This window comes from Phascolarctos cinereus, unplaced genomic scaffold (genome assembly GCF_003287225.1).
Source record: "Phascolarctos cinereus isolate Bilbo 61053 unplaced genomic scaffold, phaCin_HiC Scaffold_3;HRSCAF=262, whole genome shotgun sequence".
Lineage (NCBI taxonomy): Eukaryota > Metazoa > Chordata > Mammalia > Diprotodontia > Phascolarctidae > Phascolarctos > Phascolarctos cinereus.
Genome location: NW_027555736.1, coordinates 38430817 through 38457508, shown reverse-complemented (window position 1 = coordinate 38457508; position 26692 = coordinate 38430817). Strand labels below are relative to the sequence as shown.

The window sequence follows — 26692 nt, the reverse complement described above, 5'->3', positions numbered from 1 at the left end:
AGTCAAAAGGCAGCACTTGAGGACCTAGAAGGCCACATGTGGCCTCGAGGCCATAGGTTCCCTACCCCTGCCCTACACCATTAAGAAGCTAAATTACTTCCCTATGGTCACAGAACTCTAAAGTCTCAGAAGCAGGACTTGAACCGGGGTCTTCCTGACTCCAGGGCAGGCCTCCTATGTACTATGCCACTCTAAGAAACCTCTGCAGTTATACTGACAGAATTACTTTAGTTTCCTAAATTTTCTCATACATATTAATAACATAGGGATCAAATTTGCATATTTACCCTTAATGAAACCCTTTTTAATCACTTTACTTCTCTGAAGAGGCAACCATCATGGGGTAGCTCCTCTTAACAGAAATCTTTTCTTGCCTTCTTCTAATGCCCGAAATATGGCCTTGTTCTTGGGACCGAAATAGATGGCTACAGGGTGTATGAATATAAACATCCCATCTTTGAACTAAAGCTTAAAGTGCAGAATAGGCCCAAAGAAAGCTATTAAATCCAAAAGGAGACATTGCGATGTTAACGTAATGTAAAAAACAACAAGATAATACAGTTGGATATCAGGACCCCAAAATTAATGTCATAAAACCAGAAGCCCTGATGCTCAGTGGAACAAATTACTTCACTGGAAAGAAATCAGCACATTTATAAATGGAGTTAGAATGAAGAAAATATTATCTGGGTACAAAGCAAATCAGGACAAAAATATTCTGGAAAATAAAATTAGATTGAAAGAAAATGAATATTCTCCTTCTCTATCTAATAGAAAGCCTGAAGATCATCAAAGGGACTACGATGGCAGGAATGTTGGTTGAGTTCCCACATGTGCCTGCATAAATGAGAAAACCTGCAAAAGAAAGTAATTGAAGAATTCATAACGAGATTTTCTTGGCAAAGTCCAAAAGCAAAAGCAAAGCAATTTAATAACTGAGGCCCAGTCAGGGATTTTTTGTGGTCTTTGAACTGGATTATCCCAACCCAATCATCATCACAGTAGATTAAATGGCAAAGACACGTGATGGGACCAATGGAATCTGTTATGTATGAATAACCTAACCCAATGGTAAAATAGTAAGCAGAGTCTTCCTATTTTCCCCTGCTGGACACCATTTGGCAGACAAATCTATGGTTTCAAATAGGAAAACTGACAATACAAAATGCACCATGACAGGGCAGTCAGGATGGTGAAAATAGGAATGAAACCCTTTCAGATGTCATAAGAAGGCTGAGGTCTTTGATTGGGAGAACAGAAGACTCGGGGGTGATGTAAGAGGTATCTACCAGTACCTGCAGAATCAGTTTGCTCTGTCAAACCCAGAAGACAGAACTCAGAGCAATGAATGGACTTTGGGTGAGTCACTTAATCTCTGTCTGCCTCAGTTTCCTCACTTGTAAAATGAGGATAATAACAGTATAACTCCAAGTGTTGTTGCAGGGATCAAACGAGATAATATTTGTAAAGTGCTTTGAAAACCTTAAATCACTTTACAAATACTAGCTATCATGATAATCGTTATACTAATTACTTCTAGAAAGACCAATTTAATCTTAACAGACAGGAAAAAAAAAACAAAACTTCATAATAATCAGAATTGTCAAATGCTGAAATGGGCCACTGCAGAAAGTTATAGGCCCCTCCCTTACTGCAAATCTTTAAACAGAGGCATAAGGTCATGCTTTGGGGAGGTTGAGTGGGAGATTTCCATTCTGACACAGGTTAGAGCTGGATGACCTTTGGAAGATCCCTTTTAGCTTTTTAGAATCTAGACTTCTATGCCCTCTCCCATTTATGAAGAATAAATGGCAAATAATTGCTAAGGGTTAAATAAGAAAACCCTCCTTTTCTGACTGTACACATCTTGTTCCTAAATCCTGTCTTGAATCCAAGGCAAGACTTAGGATGGGACAAAGAATAAGCAAAAATGGATTTGACTATTTTTAAAGGAGGAAAAGGGTACTGCACCAGAAACACCTGAAGGATATTTGAAAGTAACACTCTTGATTACCATCTGAAATATGTCAAATGAGAAGTACACTTGGAGGTGAGGGAGCGACATCTGTATCATGCGTCCATACTTCTGAGGCAAAAGCAAGAGAAAAGCAAAGAATGCATAAACACACAGATATACATTTGTATATGCTTATATACATACATATAGAAAAATGTATATATGTGTACATATATATGTATATATATATACATATATATATGTATATATACATATATATATGTATATATATACATATATATATGTATATATACATATATATATATATATATGAGAGAGAGAGAGAGAGACAGAGAGAGAGAGAGAGAGAGACAGAGAGAGAGAGAGAGAGAGAAGAGAGAGAGAGAGTGAAAGAGAATGGAAAATAGTCTGAAATGAATCCATGCAGGAAAGGAGATGGCCATAATTGTGACATTTCTGATCATCAATTACAGATGAAATGAGAAACACAACCTTTCTCATTCAGTCTTCCTACATCCAATGATACTTTCAGATTGTGAAAAATAGTGTGATTTCAGTAAAGAGAGCTTAACGCAGTAACCAGTTCCATTTTTGGTAAATATAAGAATTGGGCCAAAGTGAAATGAATGCAAAGGAAACATTAAAGGACCTTGTAACCAATTTATGTCTTCTTGCAAAGTTGAATGTGGGCATTATCTTACAGAACACAAATAGGATACACTAAATCAAGTCTCTTCTTTTTCCAAGGGAGTAATGACAAGTTCATAATTGGAGACCTGGGAGGGGTCTCAAAGATCATCAAGTTCAAAAAATTCACTTTATCAAGGATAGAATAGAAGTCTGAAGATCCACTTGTCCAAGATCACACGAATAGTACACAGGGAAACTCACATTTGAACCCAGATCCACTGATACGAGATTCAGCCCTCTTTCTACTGAATTGCACTCCTTGACAACCCTGCTTTGAACATCAACCCTTTAAACTTCAATATTAAATGATTTTGCCTATCTTGACTGGGAAATTGAGTTCTGAATAAATATAAAAGCAAGACACAAGTCTCTGCTCTAATCCATCATCTATGCAGCCCCTAAAGTAATTTCATGAAAGCACAGATTCAACCATATCACTTCCCCATACACATTCAACATAGTCCAGTGGCTCTCTATTGCCTCCAGGACCACATACAAAGTGCTCTGGTAGACCTCCAAAGCCTTTCATAACCTAGTTCCTTCCTACCTTTCCAGTCTTCTTACACTGTACTCCCCAACATGTACTATTCAGTCCAGTGACACTGGCCCCCATTTCTCAGCTCTGGGCATTTTTTTTCCTGGAATGTTCTCCCTTCTCATGTCCACCTGTTATCTTTGACATCTCAACAAAAGTCGCATCTTTTGCTGGAGACCTTTTCCAATCTCTGTTAATTCTAGTGCCTTCACTCTGTTAATTATTTCCTATTTATACTATATAATATATATATATATATATATTATATATATATATATATATATATATATATATAGCTTCCTTTGTGTATTTATATTTTTACATATCGTCTTTTACATTAGATTGTAAACTCCTTGGGGGCAAGGATTGTCTTTGGTCTCTTTTTTTGTATACTCAGCATAGAGCACAGTGTCTGGCACATAGTAGGGGCTTAATAAATATGTATTGATTGATTGACAAAAGTGACTAGAAGAGGATAGGTTTTGGTGCTAGATCATCTAAGTTGAAATCCCTTCTCTTTTGTTGACTACAGGTATTTATGACTTTGCAATAAGAATGAACAACAGAAGACAAAGTATGATTTCAAACCTATATAAGCAAGGGAATAGGAATAAAACACCTAGTTGCTCTAAATCCATTCAATTAATCTGACCCAAGTGAACTCCTTTTTCAGGTACTGAAAGAAAAAAAACCTGGCAGATGTGATTGCCGAGGCACCATCAGCAAAAATGAAAGATGATAGGAAATGGGAGAGGTACCACAGCGTTAGAGCATATGAAAAATGTCCTAATTTTTTTTTTAAAGGAAGAAAAGAGAATCTACAAAATGCAGAACAATGAGCTCCAACTTTTGAGAAAAGCCCTCAAATGAATCATTAAAGAGATGTTTGGCAAAACCTACAAAGAGAAAAATAATTACAAAAACCAATCTGGCCTTCATCAAGAATTATCCTTTTTGATAGAACTACTAAACTGGTACATGAGAAGAATTCTTGACCTGGACTTTATCTAGATGTTAGCAAAGCTTTTGATAGAGTATCTCATGGTATTTTTGTGGAAACGATGGAGAGGTGTAGACTAGACAATAATGCAAACAATAAATTTAGAATTGATTGGATGATTGGATATCAAGAGAAATTTCTACTGGTTCAATGTTATTGTAGATAGAGTTCTCTTGTGGAAAGCCCCAGGTGTATGGGTTTGGCCCTGTGCAGTGTAACATGCTTATCAATGACTTGACCAGGAAGCACGAATGACACACTTACAACATTTGTAGATGATGCAAATATGGAAAGGATAGGTCACACAGTGGATAACTGAGTCAGAATCCAAAAAGATCCTGACAGATTACATCACTGAGCTAAATCAAATCCCATCAAACTCAATAGGTATAAATGTAATATCTTACACATGGGTACAAAAAAATCAACTTTGTAAGTTCAAGATAAGGCAGACATGATTTAGATATTGGTTTGGAGGAAGAAGATCTAGAATTTTAATGGCTAAAAATGCAATATGATTTAGCACAGTGATATGGAATGAAAAATAACTAATGAAATTTGGGGCTGAATCAATAGAAGCATAGATTCTGGAAATAAGGAGGCAATAGCCACTCCGTATACTCTGCCCTGGTCAGACATCATTAAGTATTTTGTATAAACCCCAGTGCTACAGTTTAAAATTGATATTGATAAGCTGGAGAATGTCCAGAAGAGGGAAGTTTAGGTAGTGAAGGGTCTGTAATCCATGTCATATGAGTCAGTCAGTCAAGAAGCATTTTAAGTGCCTACTATCTGCCAAGCATTCTGCTACATGTTAGGGATTCAAAGAAGAACAAAGATAGTTCCTGCCCTTGAAGAGCTTGTGATCTAATGGGAGAGACAACAAGCAAATGTTATGTACTATCTATCTCTCTATCATCTATCTATCTATCTATCTATCTATCTATCTATCTATCTATCTATAATCTGTAATACACACTACATATGTGTGTGTGTATATATATATATATATATATATATATATATATATATATATATAGAGAGAGAGAGAGAGAGAGAGAGAGAGAGAGAGAGAGAGAGAGAAAGTATTTTACAAAGGTAAAACACTAGAATTAATAGCAATTGGGAAAGACTTTCTTGTAGAAAGTGAGTTTTTAGGTGGCACTTGAAGGAAACCAGAGAAATAAGAAGTAGAAATAAGGAAGGAGAGCATTATCAGCATGGAGGGAAATCAGGGAAAATGCCTAGAGTCAAAAGATGAATTGTTTTGGTTATGGAACATGCAAAGAGGCCAGTTTCACTAGAGAGAAGAATACATGGGCATGGAAGGTATAAGAAGACCGAAAACATGCATGGGGAAGGTATAGTTTATGAAGGGCTTGGAAGGAACAGGAGACATTTAGCTTACAGAAGGGAAGACTGGGTATGGTGGTCACAGAAGCTATCTTGACATATTTGAAGGGCTGTCATATGGAAAAGAGATTGCATTTGATCTGTTTAGTCACAGAAGGCAGAACCCAAAGCAATTGGGAGGGGGGGAGAGTAGTTACACAGAGGAAAATTTGGGCTTGATGAAAGGACAAAAACAAAACTCAAAAAACAGCCTGAGATTAGCACTGCCTAAAAGTGGTATGAGCTGACTTGAAAGATGGTAACTTTCCCCTCTTTTAAGGTCTTCAAATAGACTGGATCACCACTTGCCTGATACATTATAGCAGGCATTTCTTCATGAATGAGTTGGACTAGATGGCTTCTGAGAATTCACTCCCATCTCTTAAATTTTGTAATTGCAAATTAGTCTGTGATTTTGGAAAAGTCACTTATCCTCTCTGGGCCAGTTTCCTCATCTGTAATACGACTAAATTGTCTTGAAGGTCCCTTCCAGATAGTCATAGCTAAGTTTATATGAACTTATCTTTATTTTTTACCAAGCACTCAGGTCAGAAAGACCTGAGTTCAAACCCTGCCTCAATTATTAGTTGTGGGACATTGGGCAAGCCACTTGTTCTGTCACCCTCAGTTTTATGCTCTGTAAAATAGAGACAAAAGCGTTCACCTCATAAGGGTGTTGTGGGGTTTAAATGTGATGATAAATATAAAGTACTTTGTAAATCTTAAAGTGCCACATAAATATTAAGTATAGATATGGAAGATGAAGTTTTTAAAAGTGGAGTCACTTACCCAAGTACAAACAGATAGAAAGGATCAGAGTCAACACTTGTGAGACAAATTTCCCAACTGATAGCTGAACTGTTGTACCTTCCAGTACTGCCTTTCTGCTGACTAAGAAACCTAGGGTCTAAGGATCTTTTCAACGAAAGACTTCTATAGTCCACATTTCCCAAACAAATTGGGGAGCAGAGCCCTGGATTCCTCTACCTTAAAAGTATATTTATTTAGTTTAAAAGAAGAAAGGATGAGGCAGAAAAGAGAATAGACATAGTAATTAACCAGAAATCAATCAGCGGTGAATAGTCTAATTCAAAAGGAAGCTGGTTCAGAGGAGGCAGATGAAAGTGAGGCAAGAAACAAACAAAATCCTTGTGCCTGTGAGTGATGGTTTTGGGGTGGTGGAAGTGACAGGCAAGAGGACAGTCCAATTTCCTGAGTGGTTCAGCTGTCACAGAGGTACCCTCTTTTGGGCTATGACACTGACCAGACTCCCCAACTGTTTGGTACTAAGTAACTCTAAGTTACACAGTACTTAAACACAAAACCCCAAGAATCTGTAGGTACAGAGGGAGGGATATAATTATAGACTAGGCAGGGAGGAAGGTATGGAGGGCAAATCCAGGTTCTGAAGCAATTTCATAAAAATACTGTGTGTGTGCATGAGTGTGCATGAGTGCTTGTGTGCATGCATGTAGAATTTGATTGGTGGAAGGAATAAACAAGATTTGCAGGGCAATTTCCATATGGCATTTGCATTCTTACTTTATGCTCCTAGCTATATTTATTTGGTAGAAAAAAAAAACCCTGTTGTGCCTGCCAACCATCACAGAGTGTACCAAGCATTTTCTCTCTGGGAAAAAAAGTTATAATGCCACCTCACTAGCCATGGAATCAGAAACAAGCAACTTGTCTATTTATTCAAAGTGCCCAATGAGCTGTGAAGATTGACATTTAAACTATTAACACTGTATTTCATCTGACAATGTTATTAAATATTAAGTCTGATTTATGTAAAGGCTTAATCAAATGGCAGATCGGGTCAGCCACTGTGCTGCAAAGAAAGCATATTATGAGGAATAGTATTTGATAGATTTGATCCGACAAAAAGGGGGAAAATAGTCTACCATCAACAGTAAGGTATGACTTCATTTGACAAAGTTATTATCATATAAATTCAAATGACTTGCTAGCTCAACACTGCACCGGAAAGTTTTTCTAATTGATATTCTTAGCAGTTTGGCAATAGAAAAGCTGAATTGCAGACTTCAATAAATCTAGCTATAACAAAGGAGAGGAAATGTCAGGTTACTGAGCTTGGGTTCTGCACTCTCATGGCAGGGTGGGAAGATGCTAGAATGATTCAAAGAAGGTGTGCATAGTGCACATCTTGTGAAGCCGGTAAACACATCACACTTTAGAAGGGGCAAAATGAGGATCAGGAGAAACTGAGTATAGACAAGTAAAATGGTAAAATGACAGTGGCAGGAACAATAAAGGGTATGGCAGGATGTCTAAATGAAATTTATATTTTTTTATATATATACATATATACATACATAAGTATATGTATATATGTATACATACAGGTTAGACAGCTTTTTCCCTTATCAACATTACCTTCTACTGCCTTGGAAGTAGTCAAACATAAAGGAGACAGAAGGAGACTGGAAAGGTGTCTAAACAACAATAATTAAGGAGGGAAGAAGCCTAAGATTCTCCTCTCATCTGAGACTTATTTGCCCAAAGGCCAAGAGGTCCACTTTTTTCATATTTCAAAAAATCACTATTTTGTCATTATGGGTAGTTTAGCCCTTTTTCAGTCATGTCCAACTCTTCATGACCCCATTTGGGGTTTTCTTGGCAAATATACAGGAGTGTTTTGCCATTTCCTTCTCTACCTCATTTTACAAATGAGGAAACTGAGTCAAACAGGATTAAGTCACTTGCCAAGGGTCACACAGCAAGTCATATAACCCCATTTTCCTCAGTTTCCTCATCACTGAGTAACTGTAGCTACTCTACATTTTGGAAATTCAATTAAATGTATTCCACAAATATTTATTAAATGCCTACTAAGATCCAGGCACTATACCAGCATTAGAGATAGAAATACAAATGCCAAACAAAACAATTTCCAATTTCAATACATTCTTCTGGAAAATAATCTTTGAAAGCTGCTGTGGTCAAATTCAGATTCATGAATCTGAGCCTAGGCTGGGGTTGAGCCTCTCTCAGTTCCCCAAGGCTCAACATCAGATTCACAAATGTTGCCTGATGGCAGGTCTCCACCTCAAAACATTCCTAGTTTGGTAAGAACTGTCACTGCCTGTGATCATTGTCAAACACCTCGAGAATCCAGGGTCACTTACATTGCATAAAGACAAATAAGAATAGCATATTGATGGTGAGTTTGGTAGAGGCAGTTAGAGCACCAGGCCTGGAGTCAGAAAGACTCATCTTCCCAAGTCCAAATCTGGCCTCAAACACTTACTAGTTATGTGACTGCTCGCTTTTAGATTTTTATGACATTTGGGTGACCATACCCCACCATAAAAATGTTAAAACCGGAACAAAATATTTAGAAAACCCTCTACCCACCCATCCAAGCTTGGATACTTGTCTTTTTGTGTTTGTTTTTTCCCCCCAAAGGTGGTTTTAGTTTCCCTGCTTCTTACCAGGATGCAATACTGAAAGAATAGAGATAAGGGGCACCTTAAAGCTACAAACCCAGGAAATAGCTAAATTAGTCTAGTCAAAAGACAAAGCTCACCAGTACTGACTCACTCTCTTCCACTCTAGAGATAAATATAGACAAATAGGAAACCTCCCTATTCTCTAAGAAAATATAAGACATCACTATGTGTCAAATGAACACATTTCAATGAAGATACACTGAGTCCCCCATGCATTTTTTAACAGGAGACTCACTATTGTGATTGGGACAGCTCTGTTCTGCACATTCCCCTGAATGGATGCATTAGAGTCATACATAATAAAAAATTTGATAGGACTTTATGATTTGCAAAGCATTTTATATGTATCACCTCATTTAACTGCTGCACAATCCTTTGTTTTGTGTATTATGGGTATTGCATTGAGAGGGAAGACAACAGAGGTTCCAAGAAGTCAAGACATTTATTCCTGACATGCTTAAAGTTAGGGGTGAGATTCAAACCTGTATTTCCTGATTCTAGGCTCTGGACTTTCTACTATACCAAAACACTGATGTTAAACCAGAAACCTAGCTTAACAACTTTCCTCATACTTGTAGAGGTCAACAGGGAAGACTATTATCTTCTCTCCTCATGCCTCCTATGTTGTCCTCTCCTATTTGCATGTCAACAGAAAAACCTCACCTCATTTTACTGAGAAAACATAGGCCATACACCTTCTGCTTTCTCTTCTTCTCTTCTCTCTATTTAACCCCACCCCCTATATCATCTCCCATCCTTTCCTCTTTTGTTCGAACCTCTGAAGGTTGTCCAGACCAACACCTCAATGTGGGGGCCTAATACCATCCACTGTAATTTTTTTTCTGGTAGATTTTCCCAATAATCATCACCTCCTCTTGCTCCCTAATCTTTGATCTCTCCCTATCTGTTTTTTTCTGTGATGCCAACAAATGTACCCAGGTCTCCCAAATCTTCCCTCATCCAGGCAAGATTTGAACATGGTCTTTCTGAGTTTCCTTGACTCTATTTACATCCACTATGTCAGTATTACGTACACTATGCTCAGTTTTCTCTCATAATAAAGTACAATATGAACCTAGATATAATATACTACTACCATTTTAAATTCCACCTTTAATGTCTCAACATGTCATGGAAGTAACGCTGGGTTCACAAAGGCCATGATAGCAAATTACAAGCTCTGAAAGATTCTACCATGTTTGAAATGCTTTGAGTTTGGGGCCAACTATGGACCCAACAGATATTTAATATTCAAGGACCAGCCTTGCTTAGCTGGAGACGTTCATCTCCACACAGGCCATAAAATTATTTTTGGGTGAGGCTTTGTTATCATAAATCTCAAATACCAGTTGCGTCCTCCATGGGCCTCATTTTTCTGTTCTGTAAAATGGGGGGGAGTGGTTTGGATGACCTTTGTTGTGTCTTCTGGCTCTAGCTCTATGATGCCATGATTCACTAGTGGTTGGTCTCTGTGTTGGTGGAGAGAGTGCCTATGTGCATAAGATCACAGAGACCCTGAAGTCTTGAAAGACAATGCCTTGGAAACCATGAATTTCAGTGCATAAGAATGAAATTTTGGATGAAGAAGATAAAGACGTATTGAAGTCTTTTCTTTGAAGTCCTGGTTTGAAAAGGCAACTAATCTTACTTAAAAGCTACTTCTTGGAAATTTTCCAAGGAACAAATGATCCCAACTTTTGCTTGGTAAGGAGCATACACCCTGGATCTGGAGTACTGCAAACAGATTATCTGTTGACTCCAATGATTCATCTTCCTAATTACACTTTTCCTAGGTTCATATTAAAATGTTTGCTTTTCCTTTGTACACACTGACAGCAGGAGTAACATGCTGGGAGTCAGTAAAAAAGCTATCTTGAGATTAAACATTTGTTATAGAAAAACTGGCTGTATACAAAAACATAAAAGTGAAGGGGGGCAGAGATTTATTTCCTTTTCAACAACATGGAATATTTATACCATTATTAATTTGCTGGGTTGTCAAGATGCAGACAAGACCAAGAGTGTGCCTGAAGATTCACCCCCAATTCACCACCCCCTTTGGGGTCCTTTGACCATCACTGAACCTCTGTCATCAGGGCAAACTCTTCCTTGGCTCTGATTACTTTCTTTATAGGAAGGGAGATGAAGAATTTCAGCCACTCTTGAGATATATAATTCTGGATAATCATACATTAAGGAATCTAAGAGGACCTTAGAGATGGTCTTTCATTTGCCAGATGAGGGAATTGAGACTTTTGTGCCTTGTCCAAAGTCATACGACTTCTTGTCATGAATCTCATATTTTTTAATGTTGATGAGTTTTCTCCAGTGGTAAACAGAGTATTGGTCTATAAATCAGCAGGAAAAGTCTTAATCCTATATTAACCCTGTGAAATCATTTTGTGTGATGGCCATGTATGCATTCCTCCAATTCTGATTTTCTGCTTTTCTTTCTCTTTTCCAGGAATTTGCTTCTCTCAGCTCTTGGATTTACCACCAGAGAGAGGAATGGTGTATGAACAGGCTCTCCCAGAATGTGTTTCCCCCTCTTTGTAGATGCCCTGTGCCAGGCTGGCTAAGATGATTTCATCTGGAATCAGTGATAAAGCCTCAAGATCTGAATCATAGGATCAGTTGTTTTGTTGAACCTTATGAAAACCAGGCTCAGTGAAAATCATGACCATGACTACAATAAAATTGTCTCATATCAGTACTACCTAACCCCAACAGGTATAAATACATCTCTGTTGTGGTAGAAGTAGGGGAATACCAATTGTGGACTCATAATGGTCCTACCTGGCTAGCCCCATTCTTATTTATCCATTATTTAAATTATATGTATTTTTAAAAAAATTAACATTTGTTTTTTTCTCCCTCCAACCTCTATCTACTGGAGGGGAGAGGCCTTATAAAAAGTTTGCATAGTCACACAAAACACATTCCCACATTGGCTATGTCCAAAATTGTGTATCTTATTCTGCAGCTTAAGTTTATAATTTCTTTGTCAGAAAGTGTGTAGCATACTTCATTGTCAGTCCTTTGGCACCATGGTTTATCATTGCATTGATCAATTCTGAAGTCTTTCAAAGTTCTTGGGTTTTTTTTGTTTTGTTTTGTTTTTTATCCAATGTGTTGTCATTGTATAAAATGTTCTCCTTATTCTGCCCTACATTATTTCAAAAAAGTCTTCCCATTTTCCTCTGAAACTTCATTTTGTCATTTCTTATAGCATAATAACAGTCCATTCCACTCACACACCATGAAATGTTCAGTGATTTACTAATTGGTGTATAACACTTTAGTTTCTAGTTCTTTAACACTACAAAAAGAGATGCTAAACATATTTAGTGCATATAAGATACTTTCCTCTTTGTTTGGTCTCTTTGAGATATCTATGGGTGTCATTGCTGGGTCAAAAACCTTGAACAGTGTACTACCTTTTGAAGCAAAGTTACAAGTTGCTTTCCAGATTTAAGGGATCAGTTCACAACTCCACCAACAGTGGATTAATGTGCCTATTTTTCAGGAACCCAGCAAACACTTGTCATTTTCCTTTTTTTGTCTATGTTGATGATATGACTGATATCAAAGGGAACCTCAAAATTGTTTTAATTTACATTTCTCTAATCATTGATTACTGAGAGTATTTGTATATGACTATAGAAAAATTTGATGTCTACCTTTGGAAACTGACTTTATATACTTGACACTTATTAATTAGGTTATAGCTCTTAATCTGATAAATTTAAATCTATTACTCATATCTTGGAAATGAAACCTTTATCAGAGAAACTTCCTGCAAAGTTTTTTTTTTACCTAATTAGCTATTCCCCCACTAAGCTTAATTGGAAGTTTTCCATTACTTTATATTTATATTCAATATCATATTGCGTGTCTTCTTAAGGGTTAAAGGACGAGTTGGAGGGAAAGAATTTGGAATTCAAAATTGTTTTTAAAATTAATGTTAAAATGGTTTTCTATGATGCTCTACCTCTTGTTTGGCCATTAACCTCTATTGTTCCTGAAGTTATTTTTCCTTGTTCTTAGACATTTTTTGCTATATTCATGTTATTTTGAAGCTGATCTTGGCATTCATGTGCCATTTTTGTCTAGATCTAATTTATTTCAGACTGTTTCAGAGTGCTGTTCAGTTTTCCCAACTACTTTTTTTTTTTTTGCCAAGTACTGAACCTTTACTCCAATAGATGGGGCCTTTGGATTTATTGAATGCTAATCTAATATGTTTGTTTTTCTGTGTTGTGTATCTCTGTGTTCAACTCTTCAATCTCTGGTTTTTTTTAACCAAACCAAATCATTCTGATGATTGCTGGTTTGTATTATAGCTTGAAATTTGAAACTGTTAATCCCTATTCCTTCCTTCGTTTTCATTATTTCCATTGGAAATCTTGGCCTTTTGTTCTTCAACATACATTTTTATTCTATTTTTGTAAAGTAAATGCTTTGGTAGTTTTCCTTGTTGTTCAATGATGTGGTCTCCCATGAAATCATGAATAGGAAGTCTGGGTTCCAAGGTGACATTTGGCTATTCAGATTTGTACTCCAGGGACTTTAGTGAAGTGAGCTCATTGTCTGATGAGGCTGCTGTTTGGTTTGTGTTTCTGTGCATCAATACAATGAAACTCTATTACCTTCATTTATGTGCCCCACTCTGTTCTTCCATTGCCCAACCTGAGCAATGATTGGCTTGTCGAGTCCAAACTAATGGAAGTCTTGACAATTTTATAGGGGAGGTCAACATATTGCCCATGTGATGATGATGAATACAAGAGGGTGAAGGTAGACAGAGGGAAAAATGGCAAGGAATGTAGAAGAGAGAAAAAAGAGAGAGAGAAGAAAGGGGATTGGGAAGGTAAAGGAGAGAGGGTAAGAAAGAGAGGTAGGGATAGAGAAGAAGAAGGAAGGACAAGAACAAAAACAAGACGAAGAAGATGAGAAGGAGGGAGGGAGGAAAAGAGAAAAAAGGAAGGAAAGAAAAAAGACAAAGACAAAGGCAGTAAGGAAGGAAGAAAAGAAACAAAGAAAGAAAGAAAGACTGGGAAATTTTAGTGGACATCAAACACAATATGAGCCAATAGTGTGATGCAGTAGCTAAAAAGCTTAAGGTTGTCTTATATTGCATTATAAGATTCTTCAATTAAGGAGGTGGAAGTTTTTCCCTGATCAGACCAAACTTGGAGTTTTTATTCAGTTCAGGGTGTTGTATTTTAGAAAGAATTCTGGAAAACTACAGCATGCTCAGAGGATGGTGGTCAAGATAGTTAGGGCACCAGATGGAAAATGTAGAATTGCTGATCCCCAGCTTAATACTAGGGAAGGAAGGAAGTAAGGAAGGAAGTAAGGAAGGAAGGGAGGAAGGAAGGAAGGAAGGAAGGAAGGAAGGAAGGAAGGAAGGAAGGAAGGAAGGAAGGAAGGAAGGAAGGAAGGAAGGAAGGAAGGAAGGAAGGAAGGAAGGAAGGAAGGAAATTTGACTGGGATTTTGAAGAGGAGATCCCTGATAAGACACAGGTGACTATTTAGCTTCTTGGTTGTGAGATTCTGTGACTGTACAAGTCAAACATGATGAAATTGTAGAGAAGGAAGGGTAGAGAAGATAGGACATGATGACTTAATGATTAATGAGGTCAAGGAAGCAAGGTGAAGAGGATAGACCAGAGGCACAGAGCCTGCCTACTACATCTCAGAGGCTGAATTATGTATTTTTCTCCACATTCAGCACAAAATGAAGCAATTAGAGGATACCACTACAAGATTAATCTTCCTAAAGTTCTACCTTCATATGATCATTGGATTATATGTCTCAGGTGGAAGAGACTTCAGAGGTCATCTAATTGAAACTCTTCATTTTACAGGTGATGAAACTGAGTCACATAAAGGCTAAGTGACTCCTCCTGTATCATATAGCTAGTAAATATCTGGAGCAGGATCTGAAGGCAGGTCTTCCTGACTCCAAATTCACTATGCCTTGCAAGCGTCAGAAGAATTTGAATCTAAATCCTCTGAGTCCATACTCAATTCCCTTTCCAACAGACTATGCTGCTTCATTATGTCACTCCCTTCCTTGAGAACTTTCCTTGGATTTCTACTACCTATGGTATAAAGTTAAGTCATTCTGTAATTAAAAATGGGGCAGCTTGGTGGGTAGAGCACTGGGCCTGGAGTCAGGAAGATTCATCTTCCTGAGTTCAAATCTGGCCTAAGAAACTTACTAGCTGTGTGACCCTGAACAAGTCACTTAATTCTTAATACTTCAGCCTAGTTTCTAGGATTTCATGAGGAATAATTGAGATAGCATGTGTAAAATTTTTGCAAACCTTAAAACACTATATCATCATCACCATCATCATCATCGCCATCATCATCATCATCATCATCATCATCCCCTAACTTTCTTAGACTAGGGAAATGCAAGGTGTCTCATGCTTCCCCTTCTTACCTTCCTGATGCCTTCAGAAGGATTGGAGACACAGTTATCAGCCCCATTGTTCTTGCTGATGGTCTTCCAAAGCTCAGCAAATGTGCTGTCCTGTTCCAAGGGATTGGTCCCCTTGGCTCTAAAGTATTCATATACAGCTGAGTCTCTGACTGTGCCATAAGATATATCCATTTGTTTGGACAGATCCTGAAATGTTCTGAAAGGCAGAAAAGCATCAAGACATTAGTAATGGGAGACATTTCCTCTGGTCTGAAATGCATCCATAACTTTCTGCAAGACCCACTTCCCTACTGCAATTTCCATTGGCTAATTGAGCAACTTTCTACTGTTTATCTGAAGAGGGGTGTAGCACCCAGCATCTTTTAGCACTCATGGCAGCCAACTGGACACTTCGCCTCCACTGCCTTCCAAGTTCTGTCCAGAGATCTCTCTTTCTTGGGGAAATGGAATATCTAAGAGCTCAACCACAAGGCCTTTGAAGCTCTTGCATGACTCAAATATGAACAGGGAAATACTAAAATTGCAACAGATAGGTTGAGATATTGAAGGAAAACTAATAGTAATGACCACTGCTTCTTAAATCCTCCATCTGTTATTCTGTTCAAGGATTACCTATAATCTGCCTTGATGTCTTCCCTCCCAATCTCAATGCAAATGAACCTCTATTTACTCTCATCCTTCAAAACTCCATCTTCTTATTGCCCAAGAAATATCTGTTTTAGACTATCTTCTGAGTTTACATGCAAGGATAATGCTGATTCATAGGATGCTGTCTTGTTCATTGGTCATTTCCTGTGTGGATGGCAGGTCTCCTCAATTGATTTGGAAGTGCTTTGTGGGTAAACATTCCTTTCCCTATTGTTCTCAATAGCACCTAGCACAATACTGAGTTTATATACTAGAAGTTCATGAATAGAACCAAATTAGGAATGTTTTCACTAGGAGTGAAAAGATCACAAGACTTTAGAATCAAATTTAGAAGAGATGTTAGAAGCCATCTGACCAAATCTCCACATTATATAGATGTGGAAACTGAGGCCCAGAGAGTTTGAATGAATTGCCTGAATGAATGGGACAGCTGGGGTAGCAATGGAAATAAAAGTCTTTGCTTGATGTGAGTGGGCAATCTGATCTGGTGGGTTGAAGGAAAAGTAAGTCCTATTTGATGGCACCATAGCCACTGATCTTAATGGGTGACCTAGAGGAAACTAAACTCCATGGCACTTTAGGATGATGAAAGATTTATAACTGGGGCATGAAGACATGGTAACTATAGTATCGAACCTAAATTCCAGAGAGGAAGCAATCTCATCCCCTAGATCAAAGCACAGAATCCCAGATCAAAGCCCTGTTCACCCCAATCTAGTTATGGCTGAGTTCACAAAGTACATTTTGATCAATTGAGCAATATGTCTACTCACATAAGATGAAGTCACACAATTCCTACCTATGGGAATCCAGGAGATCTATGTTTCCATGTAGTCAAAAGAATTGAACTCTGCTTTGTCACTCTATCTCCCACGGTATCTCAAGTGTACTTATTCCTAGTTGCAGCTCTACCTTGAGTCCCAGAATTACACTGTGGAGCACTGTAGTGGAAGTCACAGAACCTGCCTACAAAGAGCTTGAAGTATATATCTATTTTCCTACAAATTAATAACAATGATAATTATTATAATGATATTAGACACCCATAAAGAACTATGAGGTTTTTCAAGTATTCTGAATACACTTTTTCATTTGTACAAGCATCCAAATGTCTCATCTGTCACTTCTATATGTGTCAACCATATCTATTGGCATCCATTTCCATGCATCTAGAAGGAATGAAACAAATGAGGAAATTATGAATTGGACAAAGCTGTCTCTCTAATGAGTGTTCATTATTTTGTGTATAATTGAAGCACAGGATTTCTTTCCTTCCAAGACTCCCAGATTTGTGACTGGTGCCATTTTCCTTGAATGTAAGGGGTGAAACCTATTACTTTTTCCTCCCACCCTTGTTATTGTTTTTTATCATGCTAATGCAAACAAACACCAGGCTTCTGATGAATGGAAAACATCAGGATGAATTACACAGTTGAGTCAAGTCCTGAAAGGCTTTAAATTGTTGCCATTTCCTCTGGTAGGAAATGCATCCATAACTGCCTGCGAGCCCCAGTGGAGGGCTTTTTCATTCCTTGCATTTGGAATGATGGGGTCCATTTCCTGACTACTCTGTGGTTATTTCATTTCTGTGGGTCTGAGGAGAGGTTTCCCTGTGCTATGCTAGGAACCCCAATGTTTATGGCTTCAAGGCCACTGCTTTCCTGGTATATTTCGATGCTGAAATGCTTAAGAACCACCAGCTTCTTCCACATACTTGCCTTCAAGTTTCATACCTTAGCTTCCTCCATCCCTCTTCTTCAGGTAATAGCTTTCCTCTCTATATTTATGCAAAAAATATTCTTTGGAGAGTGGGGAGGAGGCTTCCTTCTTTCCCTACATGTCTCCATCTACAGATTAGCTAGTGCTAGCCTGAGCTGCTGCAGCAAACTCAGCCGGGCACCTCCCTTAGATCCAATCTCTAAGCAACAGCCATGGCACAGTGAATGCCTCCCTGATGAGACTGCCATGGTGGGCAAACAATACCTAACTAGATGTTTTATCTGCAGTAGTAAAATCCATATTTTGGCTTGCATCTTTTTGATATCCCATTAATCCTCATTAATGTTTGTCATATCCAGGTGCATATGTAATATATCCTTAGGTTCATTCTTCATCTGAAACTCTCCTTCTTATTTCCTTCGCTCCCATCCCAATCATTCATTCCTCACATTTTCTTTTGTTTTCTATGCCTGTTTTGTTTACTTTTCATTTCTAGTACCAACTTGTTCAAAAGCCCAAATTGCCATCCATAACATATGGTTGAAAAAAAAGTTGTAATTGGAATAAAATAAATATATAAAATAAATAAATACATTAAATAAATAAAATAAAAAGCTCAATCTGATATTCTTGCTTTTCTTTACTTAAGATGAATGAATGAATGAGAAATAATTCATTAAGTGAATTAGATACAAATATTGTGCTATGCTTTGAGTAAACAAATTGAAAAGCAAGATAATCCCTGCCCTCAGCCAGCTCACATTCTACAGAGTCAATTCATATAGGAAAAGTCTGCTGCAAGCTAAATGAAAAAGATCTTGGCTGTCTGAGGGGAGGTGGCATTCAAGATTGTTAGATCTCTCTGATACATGCTACCTCTTTTTCAGAAGTAAGTTACATAATTTTTCAGATGGAGAAATTGAGGCCCAGAGAGGTTAAGTAATTTGTCGAAGATGACACAGATAATAAGTGACTGAGGTGGGTTGAGATGAGCTGATGAGATGAAGGTTGTTTCCCCTACTTTGTTGCATCCATTGCTTTTTATAAGATGCCACATCTCAAGTTTGCATGAACTTGTCTGACTCCCACTCTTTCAATTTAATACCCCAAGCTTTCTCTCTTCCCCAAAGCAATTAGGTCTAGTTTTCTCTTTTTACCCTAGTCATCTCTCCTGGAAAAAAAAAGCAAGTTTCCTCTCTGAGCACGCTAAAAGAAGGATAGGAACTGATATAATTCTATGCCTCCTTTGCATTCTTTTTTCCCCATCCCCAATAAATCTATTTCAGTATTTTCTAAATATATTCACAACAAAATAGATAGATGGGTTTATATCATGAGATAAATCATTGCAAAATATTTGTAAATACTTTTTTCAAGTCAAGGAAGTAGTCTCATGAGTGATGGAGATAAATATACTTGGAACAGGAAAGAAATCAATATTCAATATATATAAAAAAGGTTTCACCAACTAGTAAGATGCTGTAATTATGTGACTTTTAAATCCAAGTCATAAACTCCTATTACTCTCTCTTAAGGATAAAAGAAAGAGGTCTAGCAGCTTGAAAAACATGGGAGTTAGGGGTCCAATTATCCCTCCTAATGTGAATATGTTATAAAGACCACAAATACTTTCCTAATTAGCGGAATGTTCTCTTTCCACTGGCATTCTTTCTTTTTTTCCTTAGTGTCTGACTCCAAAAGAGATGTTCTGTTACAAATTGGCCCCAATCTCTAGTGGCGAAGCTCCATAGCCGATATCCTGGGTCCCCTGGATGCTAATGTTAGGCAATGAGGAAAACTGGGAAAAGCACCATTTTGGGGACTAGAGGATTTATCTCTGTAATCTTGGGTAAGTCATTTAATATTTTTGAGCCTCACATTCTTCAACTGTAAAATTTTGGTATTGAACCAGATGGCATCTGTTCACTTATCAGTCAAACCAGTGATCTTTTTGTCCTTCCATCAAATTCTTCCCTGCCACTTATGCCCAAAGATTCTTCTCTTCTCATGGAAGTAGCTCCTCCTAAACCTCTCTTCTTCTCCCAAATCTCTCTTTTTCCCGGGAAACATGGAAAACCTTAAGTGTTGTAAAATGTAAGCAGTAGTCAAAGGGGGCAAAGACATGGAATATGAATGACTGGTTTGTGTTCCCATGTTTTTCCTTAATTCATTTAAGTCTTGGGCAAGGAGTAGGAAGAATGCTTGTGATAGGCTGTGTTTAGCATATTCCCTTTCCCACAATTATCTCAGGGGAAGTTCCTCTGAAATCCCAGCAAACACCACTGTAAGTACAGTCTTCCTTGATTTTAGAAATGGAGGTCTGGACTAGTCACAGATTGAAAAGGTCACAGAAAATCACAGACTGACAGAATCTCAGAGTTTGAAGCAATTCAATATATTGCAAGCATACCAAGGATAGGTATTGTTTCTTTTTTTTATTATTATTTGTGGCCATCTCACCTGGCATCATGCCTGGTATATATGAGATGCTCATTATAAGCTTATTGATTAACTGTCAACTGATTTCAATGTGGCTGTGGGAGGAGAGGGCTAGATGGAAAGTCAGAAAATGTAAATTCAAATCTAGGCTCCGTTTGACCAAGGGCAATTCATTTAGTATATAACCTCTCCTTGCTTCCATTTCCTATTCTACAAAAAATAATATTACTAGATGATCCTGAATATCCCATTTAGCCTTCTGAGTACAAATCATAGGCTCCTAGGTTAAGAAATAAAAGCAGGAGTATGCTTTATAATATTACACACAATCACCTGTCTTCCACTTGATGAATTTCAGTGATGAGAAATTCACTCCCTCATGAAGCAGCCCATTTCTCATGGTTAACCTCCCTTCAAAATATTCATTACCCATAAAGAGAGTAGACTAAGGGCTATCCAGCAGGTGTGTAAGCAAATTTCTTGTGGCTGTTTGCAAGGAAGTATACAATAAATCTACATGCTTCAAATAAGACAAATGGTAAGATTTCTAAGGAATAGACTCCACCCAAACCCCACCTCCCTGCAAAGCAGTTAATTGGTAGAAATAAAGGCTTAGCCTTCTCTTTTTGGAATTCCCCTAGCCCCAGGAATCTTTAAACTTTTGGCCTAAATGAAAGCCAAGTATGATCAAGATATTTCTCCCTAGTCTGATCCATTCTCCACTCAAGTATGAAAATGATTTTCCTAAAGCACAGGTCTGGCCAATAAACTTCCACAACTCCCTGTTACCTGTTTACCAACCCTTCCACATGACCAATCACACATCATGTACTCTTCAATCCATTGATACTGGTCTCTTCATTTTTTCCTTGAACAAGACACTCCATCTCCTAACTCTAGGCATTTTCACTGGCTGTGCCTCATGCCTGGAGTGTTCTCTCTCCTCATCAAGCCTTCATGGCTGCCTTGAAGTCCCAGACAAAATTTCACCCTTTACAGGATACCTTCACCAATCCCTCTTAAGTCTACTGCCTTTCATTTCTTGATTATTTCCCAACATGTACACCAAGATGTGTCTCTGTATGTGTGTATGTGTATGTGTGTGTGTACAGTTATGCCTTCCACATCACAGGGGTTAGGAGCACAGCACCTCCATGATCTAGAAAATTTGCATAAAATTGTTTGACACTCTCTTTGCCAGAGAAGAAGTCTGATTTTTTTATTGTTCTTTTATGAGGTGTTTACAGTATTAAAAGATAAAATATGTTGATATTATACAACTCCATACATTTATTTTATGCATTTCTGAGTTCCTAAACTTTTTTTCCTGTGTTACCTGATGGCCTTCACATGTCATCTGCAGCTCCCACAAATCCCCCAAGAATTCTCATTTAATTTCTTATGCCAACCTGTGAAATATTGAAACTGTAATAGGGAAAATTGTGATGTTGAAGTAATAATTATATATGTGTGTATATATGTGTATATCTATCTATCTATATATATATATATATATATATATATATATATATATATGTGTGCCTATGTGTGTGTATATAATTTATACATAGTTGTATAACTGTTTTCATATTATTCCCTTCCTCCCTCCAATAGATCATGAACTCCTTGAGGTCAAGGACTCTCTTTTGCCTTCCTTTTATTCCCAGTGCTTACCACAGGGCTTAGAACACAGAAGAACTTTAATAAATGTTTATGGATTTATTGAATGATACAACTACAGACCAGAATACTGGCTTCTTCCATCACTACAAACCAGCTCTTCCCATCTTTGAATGAGTTTCCATAGTGAACAACCTTTGGTATCCATAGTTTCAGAAGCCAAGTAATGATATCTTCCAAACCAGGAAAACAAACAAACAAACAAAAAAAAAACCACCTGTTTCCCAGCACAGAATACTAGTAGTATGGTAAAAAAAAAAAAAGTGTTGGATTTAGAGTCAGGAGACCTGGAGTTGAAGTCCAACTTTGTAATTTCTTACCTGTGTGACCTTGAGCAAGTCACTTAACCTTTTTAGCTCACAGTTCTCTCACCTTTAAGATGAGGAAGTTGGTCTCCATGATCTCTAAAGTCCCTTCCAGCTCTGAGAGTTTGTGATTTTGAAATATTTGCTGCTGAGAATCAATATAAAAACAAGATGCACCATTAACTTCTAATTTATAATGACTGAATTCCCTAATCCATTAAGATCTGACTAAACTGGAAATCACAGCAGCAGCACCAAGGGAGGTTGGGGAATTGCTTTCTCTGTCTCTGAGGCACTGCATCATCTTCTGTATCACAAGAGTACTTTCATTTTCCTCTCTTCTTTTCTCCCATACTCCTTCCCCCCCTTTTTCTCTACTCTTCTCTCTTCCTCCCTCCCTCCATCTTTTATTTACATCATCATCATCATCATCATCATCATCAACAACAACAATAAGAAGCAATAATTGTTTTATTATGTGCTGGGCACTGAGGATACAAAGAAAGGCAAAAACACAGTCCTTATGTCCTTGTTCAACTTCTCAATGGAGAGACAATATGTAAACAAACTATGTACGGCAGAAGATTTATATGGTGTAAATAGGAGGTGATGTTGAGGGGAAATCATAAGCAATGGGTTGGGTAAGGGACTGCGAAAGGCTTCTCACATGAAGTGGAATTTCAGCTGATTCTTGAAGGAAGCCAAGATGTAGAAGGAAAAGAAAACATTCCAGAGATGAGGGATAGTCAGGGAAAGTTACAGAGTAGGGATGATTGCTTGTGTGAGGAAGATGGGAGGATTAATGTGGGGAATGAGTTCTAGTTTGAACATGATGAGTTTGATATGCCTATAGGGTATCAAATTCAAAATGTCCAAGGGGTAGTTGTTGATGTCACACTGGCAGTCAGGATAGATATCGGGGTTGAATAAATAGATCCGAAAATCCTTCCTTCCATAAATATAATTTGGACACCAAGGTATAAATAATAAGGAATAATAAACACTATGGAGGATATTTTCCAAGAACAACAACAACAAAAATAGGTACAGTCCCTGACTTCAAAAACCTTTGGATAATAAGATATAGAGTCAGAAAAAAATTAATAGAGAAAATTAAATCCTTATCCTCTTCATCTACACTTACACACACATACATATAATATACATGTAACACACACACACACACACACACATAAACACATACACACAAACACACTCATTCCTAATTTTACAGGTAAGGAAATTGTGACCCAACAGATAGAAATTGACTCGGCTAAGGTCATACAAGTAGCAAGTAGTAGGGCTGAAATTTGAATTTGGAACCTCTAAAACTAAGCCACTATGAGAACAGCCTCTCTATCAGAGATGAAAAAGGGGGAGAACAGTATCATCTAAAAGGCTAGCAGATAGAATAGCAGGAATCCAGGTCTGAAATCATAAAAGCTTGGACTAGGGTAGATGCAATAGAAATGGAAGGGGAAAGGTGAATCCTGGAAACATTACAAGGAAAAAAAATTAGACTTCCTAAATATGAAATGTGAAAAAAAAAAGCATAGGGAAAGTAGGAGTGGTGATAGAAATTACAGAGTTTTTTATATATATATATATATATATATATATATATATATATATATATATATATGTATATATATATATATATATATATATATATACATATATATACACATATATACATATATATACATATATATACATATATATACACATATATATACATATATATACATATATATGTATGTATGTATGTATGTATGTATGTATGTATGTATGTATGTATGTATGTATGCAAATTGGAGGGATACAACTAATATCCATGTGGGCAGTAATCAGTGAATGCAAGAATGTACATGAGGAAAATATTTATAAATACGTGCCTATTTACAGATGAATATAACTAAGTACTATATGTATAAATATGAATGTAATTAAGAGTTAATGTGTGAAGCAGACTACAAGTGTTAAGGGATTTGAAAAAATCCCATTGAATTTCATTGAAACAATGGGATGATTATTGAGCCCTTGGGAAGCTAAATACTGAAAGCACTTTTATATCTCATTTTCCTTTCATTTTTTTCAAGAACCTTGTGACATAGGCAGAGCAAATATCATCACGCTGATTTTATGGATGATGAAACTGAGGCTCAGAGTATTTGTTTGGAAAAGGAGGTAAACTCAGTTTTTTGATACACTAAAGTTCAGACAGTGAGCATATGACCATCTAAGGATGCCCTTTGGGACAGCTGAAAATCTAACAATGTGATGATATTTATTCATTGAGTCATCCAATGAATCAAGCAAATAATCTAAGTGATAAAATCCACAGAATACTGTGCTAGGCTCTGGTGCAGTTATAAAGTAGGCAACGCAAAGTGTGTATGATAGAGAGCCTGCCTTCCTGGGGCTTACAGTCTGGTTAGCATATAAAACACAAACACAAATGCCTATAAAATTCCATATTCTATAAAGAATGCATAGGAGAAGGGCAATACAAAGTTCTACGTGAGGTCCCAGATGGGTGATAATTACCAACTTATAAAACTCTCCATCTTGCCCCATTGTTCCTTGATGTATTATCTCTTGTTCTGAACCTGTAAATGTGAAACTCCATTCAACACACTCCATACCCATTCAATGAGAATGTCTCAGCCATTTCTGGAAGGCTGTAATATTGCCTGAAGCCAGAGTGTTAGGACTCAGACAGCACTGGATATTTTTTTTCCTGTTTTATGTCCTTTAAAGCCAAATGTTATTCATTCCATTAACTTCATCTCAAATTCCAGAGCTGGATTTCTTAGGGGTCAGTGAAAACCTGGTCCAAGGAGCTATAATTTTAGGCTCTCCATACATCAGCCTGTTTCAAGTGCAATACACCTGTTCAGTGCTTGATTGAATCATGCACTGGGGAGTAATTTTTATTTTAAATTTCATTTAATATGAAAAGTTTTATAGTTGCCTTTTTTATACTCTAGTCACTCACCAATATTATCCCTCCAATATTCTCCCATCCACATGGTTCTCTTCTTTGAAACAAAGAAAAGCAGCTAGGAAAACAACAATAACAGCACCTGATAAAGTGACTGCATCTTAAGACATATGCACCAGACTGCCTCCTCTCCATGCCAGCATAGGTATTCCTACTATTCCACTATTCTTGTAAGAGTGAAGACCTGTGTCCTATGTTTAATCTGTTTTCCAGGAACAAAAATGTTCTTTGCAATTAATCTCAGTTCAGCTGTGTTTTAATGCTTCTTGTGGTTTCTGCAAGTCAACAGGTATCAACTAAGGGCCCACTCCAGCTCTTTCTTCACTCAACCACTAAGGTGATTTTCCTAAAGCACACATTTGATCATGTCACCCTAATACTATTGCATCCAGAATCAAATACAAAATGCTCTGCTGGGCATTCAAAAAAATCTTCACAAGCCCCCTTTACTCTTCCAATCTTCTTATAACTTACTCCCCCAGATTCTTTGATCCAATGATGCTGGCCTTCTGGCTGTTCCAGGAACAAAACATTCTATCTCTGGGCATTTTCTCTGGCTGTCCCCCAGGCCTGGAATGCACCCTTTCCTCTGCTCCAAGTACTGACCTCTAACTTCATTTAAATATCAATTAAAATCTCATCTTTTACTGAAAGCCTTCCCCATTCCCTCTTAATTCTAGTGTCTTTCCTCTGCCAGTTATTTCTTATTTATCCTGCACATAGCCTGTTTTGTATATATTTATTTGCATGTTCCCTTCCTCATTGGATTGTAAACTTCTTAATGGCAAGGACTATCTTTTGTCTCCTCTTGTATCCCCAGAACTTAGCACAGTGCCTGGAATATAATATGTAATAAAGATTTATGATTGCTTGAGGTATTGGACACTATGCCAAGCATTGGGGATGAAAAGAATGACAAAAATGTGTTTCCCATCCCCATGAAAACATGCAAACAACTATGCATGTACAAGATACATATACCAGGCAAATTAGAAATAATATCAGAGGTAATGATGTCCATAATCATTGTGGGTACATCCCAGGCTTAGTCCTAGGTTCTCTTCCGTCTCTCTCTCTCTCTCTCTCTCTCTCTCTCTCTCTCTCTCTCTCTCTCTCTCGTCTCTCTCTCTCTCTCTGTCTCTCTCTCTCTCTGTCTCTCTCTCTCTCTCTGTCTCTGTCTCTCTGTCTCTGTCTCTCTCTCTCTCTCCCTCTCTCTGTGTGTGTGTGTGTGTGTGTGTGTGTGTCTCTCTCCCTCTCAGTTCATTAGCTCCCATGGGTTCATGTGTTATATGTATATAAATGACTCCCAAATGTGTGTGTGTGTGTGTGTGTGTGTGTGTGTGTGTGTGTGCATCCTTAGACTCTCTTAGACTCT

The 26692-nt window shown here is 37.5% G+C and overlaps 1 protein-coding gene across 3 annotated transcripts in view; it reads right to left on the bottom strand.

Moving 5' to 3' along the window:
* GRID1 (glutamate ionotropic receptor delta type subunit 1) overlaps positions 1-26692 on the bottom strand; it is a 1087219-nt gene that overhangs the window by 53296 nt on the left and 1007231 nt on the right. For all 3 annotated transcript variants that reach the window (XM_020994606.2, XM_078150776.1, XM_078150775.1), the window contains exon 13: positions 15523-15718. In XM_020994606.2, coding sequence (XP_020850265.1) covers positions 15523-15718 — 196 coding nt within the window. The remainder of the gene's footprint in view (positions 1-15522; positions 15719-26692) is intronic.